Below are 4,804 nucleotides of genomic sequence, written 5' to 3'. Positions count from 1 at the left end.
CCCTACTCATCCCAATTATCAGTGGGAAACAGGGAAAGGACAATGATTATAATGAATTACATTTACACAGTACCCATTATCACAGTTTTTCATCTTGAGAAAGAACTGTTTCTCATGCCATCAATGGCACTGCACTGCACAGTATATATGGCATATGCTATTGCAAAGCATTCCATTAAACAACAGTAGTTTTACCATACTGAAACTAAGGAAAATAATTTCACAGTATGTTCTCTTAGATACTGAGAAGGAAGAAACATGTGGTGTATCATTCTACTAAGAATAAAGCTTTGCCACTACAACTCTGTCTGTTAATAATCTTTTGCATAACCTACTCAAGTACTTGTTTGTTGGCATTTTCATCATCTTTCACTGGAGTAAGAAGATTACTGAGGTATTTGGTGGTGGAGATTGCTGGTGTGGTGGTGATGGCAGGGATGGGGTCAGGAACAGGAGTGATGGAAGGGGTGATAGTGGGAAGGCTCGGGGTGGTAGAAGCAGCTGCCAAAAGGGGTGAAGAAGTGCGTGAATCTGAGTCAACGTGCCCACTGACTTCTCCAGTGCTGACAAATGGGTTGATCTGTGTAAGAAAAGCAAATCCATTACATTCAGCAAACATAATACACTAAGTTATCATTCATGATGTTCTTTTCTGCTACAAGTCCACAGCAACTAAATTACTGAAAAACTGCATCCCTGTACTGTATGAAAGTTCCATTGCTACCTTTTAAAGTCTGCCAGTTTACCCCAATTTCAGTCCTGAATGTTTAAAAATAATGTGATATTTTGGAACACATCTGATTTAAAATGAGCACTGCTTGTGCTGAACATCAATAAAGAGAAATGTGATGCTGCCACATAGTAAATTGTTAAGAATCACACATCTGCACACTATCATTAAGGCATTAATAGACACTGCATAATTATAACTGTAAGGTATTATACAAGGTGAGACAAAAGTCTCCAAATAAACATACATGCATTTTATTTACAACTCCAACTAATTAATATTATTAACAAAGTGTTTATATCCAACGGGTGGTTGGGGTTGATTGCTCATGTAATGCCACTCAGGGATGAGTGAGGCTGGTCACTCTCATCTTGGATGTCAGAACCAAATTGCCTAGCCCTGGGCTCCTTCGCTCCTCAGGCTCAATCCAATTGGAGCGCCTTAATTACACACTAAACCACCAGGCACCATACTTTGGTTATATGGTTACCACCCCCAACGTAGTAAATGGTTTCCTGGTGTAGAGGAAACCAATTGGCTTGTCACTCAGTGTAGAATCATCCATAGGCAGAAGGAAGGGGACTGAGCGAAGGAAAAAAAGATATATGAGGGAGTGTAAAGTTACCTGTAGGCAGAAGGAAGAGGAAAGAATGAAGGAAAGAATGACAAGAGAAAGGAAGGAAGAGAAGAAAGGGCAGACACCCAAAGCAGCACTACATTGAATGGGTGGATGGTCATTGTCCCCACTTATATCAACATTGATAAATGTGGCCCGAAGCCTACAAAAGTTTGGGGGCCTTAGAGTGTGACCTCTGGGCTTCGGGAGAGAACAGAGAGGCTGCCAGAGATCGATCAGCATGGAGAACTGCTGTATTATAATTACAAATCATAATAGATAGATAGATAAATAGATAGATAGACAGCCCTCTGCGAGCCTGGGAAAAGGAAATGAGCTTGCAAGTTACACTGAGGAAAGCTGACGACAGCGGCCAGTAAGGAGATGATGCAGTTAGTTGTAAGCAAACCACCCAGGAACATAGCCCTGGTGACCACACACACATATACACACATACTCACACACAGGCTTCTTAAACTTTCCATCCACGAGGAACACACGTGATACGTCTCCTGTTTCACCAGAATTTAGGAAAGAGAGCTGAGAAGGAGACAGGCCTTAGAAGAGACAGGTCACAGGGAGAAGGGCTTGGCAACTTGAGAGAGAGAGAGAGACAGAGATATAGCTAGCGGGACTGGACTCTATATTCCGCTCTGTGTGAGAGACTTGTTAATATTTCCAAGACAAATAAAAATAGTCCCATACTATTCTTTACCTCTCCTGTCACTACATGACAAATGGGAAGCTACTCCAAGATATAAAAACCGCTCGTCCACAAGTCATAGATATATATATATAACTCAACCACAAAGGAACCACAAATGTATTTTATGACACAAAGTCTTTTATGACACTGCCATTAGGTGATCATGGCTGATGAATGCAAGCATGTTGGAGCCTTTATAATCAATATGATATTATACAAATTTTGATGTCTAACTGCTGGAGCCTTGTGACAATGTGCTGTGTGTGTGGGAGAGGGGAGCTGTGTTTGACTAAGCTGCACAGTTTAATAAAGCAAACAATCTGTGGTGCAAAGTTTGGGTTGCAGTGTCTTCTGTTGCCTCATGGAATGTGGAGTTTATCAGATGATCTTGAATTTCATAAAGTGCCAGCCATGTTGGTGATGGGAGTGTTATTTAGAGTGCGGAAGTGTTGTTCTGTTTTTTCAGTAATTTTTGTCCAGTCTGCTTTCCTACAGTTTGTGTCTGTGATTTGTTATTACTCTAAAATGATGTGTATTCCTATTGTGGTAATGAAGTGTGATCTGAAGGGAGTTTGGATACTTTCCACCAGGTGGTGGTGACCAAAAGTGCAAGTGAACAAGACGTGATGTCTGGGGAAAACGGAAAATGGAGAGCTGTATGCTTGATGTGGGGTGTAGGTGTATTGTGAGATGTCACAGAAAATGCACATGATGCTGAGCTGTGATGTAATATTGAGGCCCAAGAGGTTGATTTCACTGTGTTTGTACCAGAGTTTTTTTTTTTGTGTTTAAAGTCTCCAGCAATTACAGTTATGTATCTTTGTTAGGGGGAGAAGCTGAGGGTTGTATTGCACTGCTACAGCATGGGAGGTGCTGGGGGAATGCAAATTTAAAAAAATATTTATTTCATGTTTGAGGCCAGATTTGACACTAACTGTTTTTTGAACGTGGTGTCATTCTGGAAGAGAGACTGTGATGTGTCTTTGCAGAGGATGGATGGATGAGGCCTCCTCCATGGCCATCAGTTCTGTCTGTGTGGATGTGAAAGTTCTGACTATTGTGTGGAGTTTTCTGTGTGCATGTGAGCCTCGTTTCTTGTACATGTACAATGAGCATGTTGTGAACAAGAAAATATTTGTCAATTTGTAATTTTTGTGTTGAGGCCATCAACATTTGGGTGTGATGTGTTTATGCAGCATCTTCCAGGAAGTGTGCATCAAGTGTAGGTCTGTGTATTATGTGTAATGTTTGTGTGCAGCAGCTGAGTTGCTGTAGCAATGCTTCTGTGAGTTGGGGGAATGTTGGAGGGGGCAGATAGTATTGTAGTTTCGAATGATTGGACAGGTGTTTGTGTAGGTGTTGCACCTGTCACATACCCATGTACTGTGGTGTTGTTTGATATATGGAGATGTGGTGCATGTGAGAAAGAACCATTCTCTGAAAGAATTATACTGAACAGATTTACGCATTCATCTTGTGTTTGTCATGTGTATGGAACAAACCTGGCAAAGGTACTGTGTCTAGCCCAGAATTGCTCTCATTGTCCCCAGCAAGTGTGAGGAGGAGAAAAACGAATGCCAGAGAGTCATCTCCCTTTGAGTTATAAAAAAAAAAAAAAAAAAAAAAAAAAAAAAAGCACATGCAGCAGCTGCCCTCACAAGGGAGATAGCACCCAGCCAGCCTGATCAAGTTCCTCCTGGCAGGACACACAGAAGACTAGGCAAGTTTTGTTCCCAGGTCAAAGGCATAGCTGCTGCTCCTCACCTGGGGTGCACAGTGCCACCTTAGGATGGCTCTCCTCCAGCACTTCCTGGGAGGATGGAATACATTATTAAAGATGTCGACTGATTGACAGACATACAGTGTTACTGTCTCACCTTACTGGCTGCTTGAGCTTTAGCTTGTGCTTTTTTCTCAGCCTTCTCTGTGGTCTGCTGGGCCATCTGAACGGCAGGAAGGCGAGCCTTAGGCTGAGGGCTTGATTCATCTTCCAAGAATCTAATAAAAGCCTGCGAGAGTGACTGTTGAAAGAGGCAATAAATCAATCAAAGTTCATTCGTTATTTTGGGCCTATATACAAAGAAACGGCAAAGTAACGACACTAATTCTTAATGTACCAGATTTTGTACCAATGATGTACAAATTTTGTATCAATGATGTAAAGAAAAAATAGTACACAATCCTTCCAAGGATATCTCATCCATCACTTACAGTGTGGTCGAGGACATCCACTTTTGATGTGACTCTAACATTGCTCGCAGGTGGTGCAAGGAAGTTAGCAATAGATGATAGCCACGAAGAGCCTTGGGTGTCCAGTCCTGTTCTGGCCCGCTCCTCCCCAGAGAAATCCAGTACCTCTGCTATGACATGTAACACTTCTGACCGCTTGTCTCCTGGGGTAGCAAAGTACCCCACCAGCAGGTTCCGCACCAGCTGCCTGAGGGTACACCAACACCATAAATTAACAAGACAAGTCAACAATCTAGTATAAGGTCAACAATCTAGTATTTAATGTATGTCAACAATCTAGTATTTTATACATGTCTACAATCTAGTATTATATACAAGTCAACAATCTAGTATTTTATTCATAAACAACCTAATATTTTATAGAAGTCAACAGCGTAGTATTTTATACCAGTTAATGCTACAAGATTTTATACAGCAAAGAGGAGTCATACTAGTCTGACTGTTAATACTGGTATCATTAATTATCTCTTGGCTGAGTCCAGCTAATCTATCTATCTATCTA

At 41.4% G+C, this 4,804-nt stretch overlaps 1 protein-coding gene across 1 annotated transcript; it reads right to left on the bottom strand.

Annotated features, from left to right (window-relative positions):
* Positions 1-234: 234 nt before the first annotated feature.
* LOC145402360 (uncharacterized) lies at positions 235-4,027 on the bottom strand. Its single transcript, XM_080274511.1, has 2 exons — positions 3,930-4,027; positions 235-580 (listed from the first exon to the last, which is right to left on the bottom strand). Exons 1-2 carry the CDS (start codon positions 3,993-3,995, stop codon positions 332-334), a joined length of 315 nt encoding a protein of 104 aa, XP_080130637.1. The 5' UTR covers positions 3,996-4,027; the 3' UTR covers positions 235-331.
* Between the last annotated feature and the right edge of the window lie 777 nt (positions 4,028-4,804).

This window comes from Coenobita brevimanus, chromosome 57 (genome assembly GCF_032717465.1).
Source record: "Coenobita brevimanus isolate Jiangsu-jjx chromosome 57, ASM3271746v2, whole genome shotgun sequence".
NCBI classification, from domain to species: domain Eukaryota; kingdom Metazoa; phylum Arthropoda; class Malacostraca; order Decapoda; family Coenobitidae; genus Coenobita; species Coenobita brevimanus.
Note: the sequence above shows the minus strand (reverse complement) of the source record. Positions and strands in the feature narration are given on the sequence as shown.

Bases quoted from the DNA above. Each gene is read 5' to 3' on its own strand.
- LOC145402360 (XM_080274511.1), bottom strand. From the start codon at position 3,995: ATGGCCCAGCAGACCACAGAGAAGGCTGAGAAAAAAGCACAAGCTAAA. The intron at 581-3,929 runs GTGAGACAGTAA...TTTCTTACACAG, and splicing joins AAGCTCAAGCAGCCAGTAAG to ATCAACCCATTTGTCAGCAC.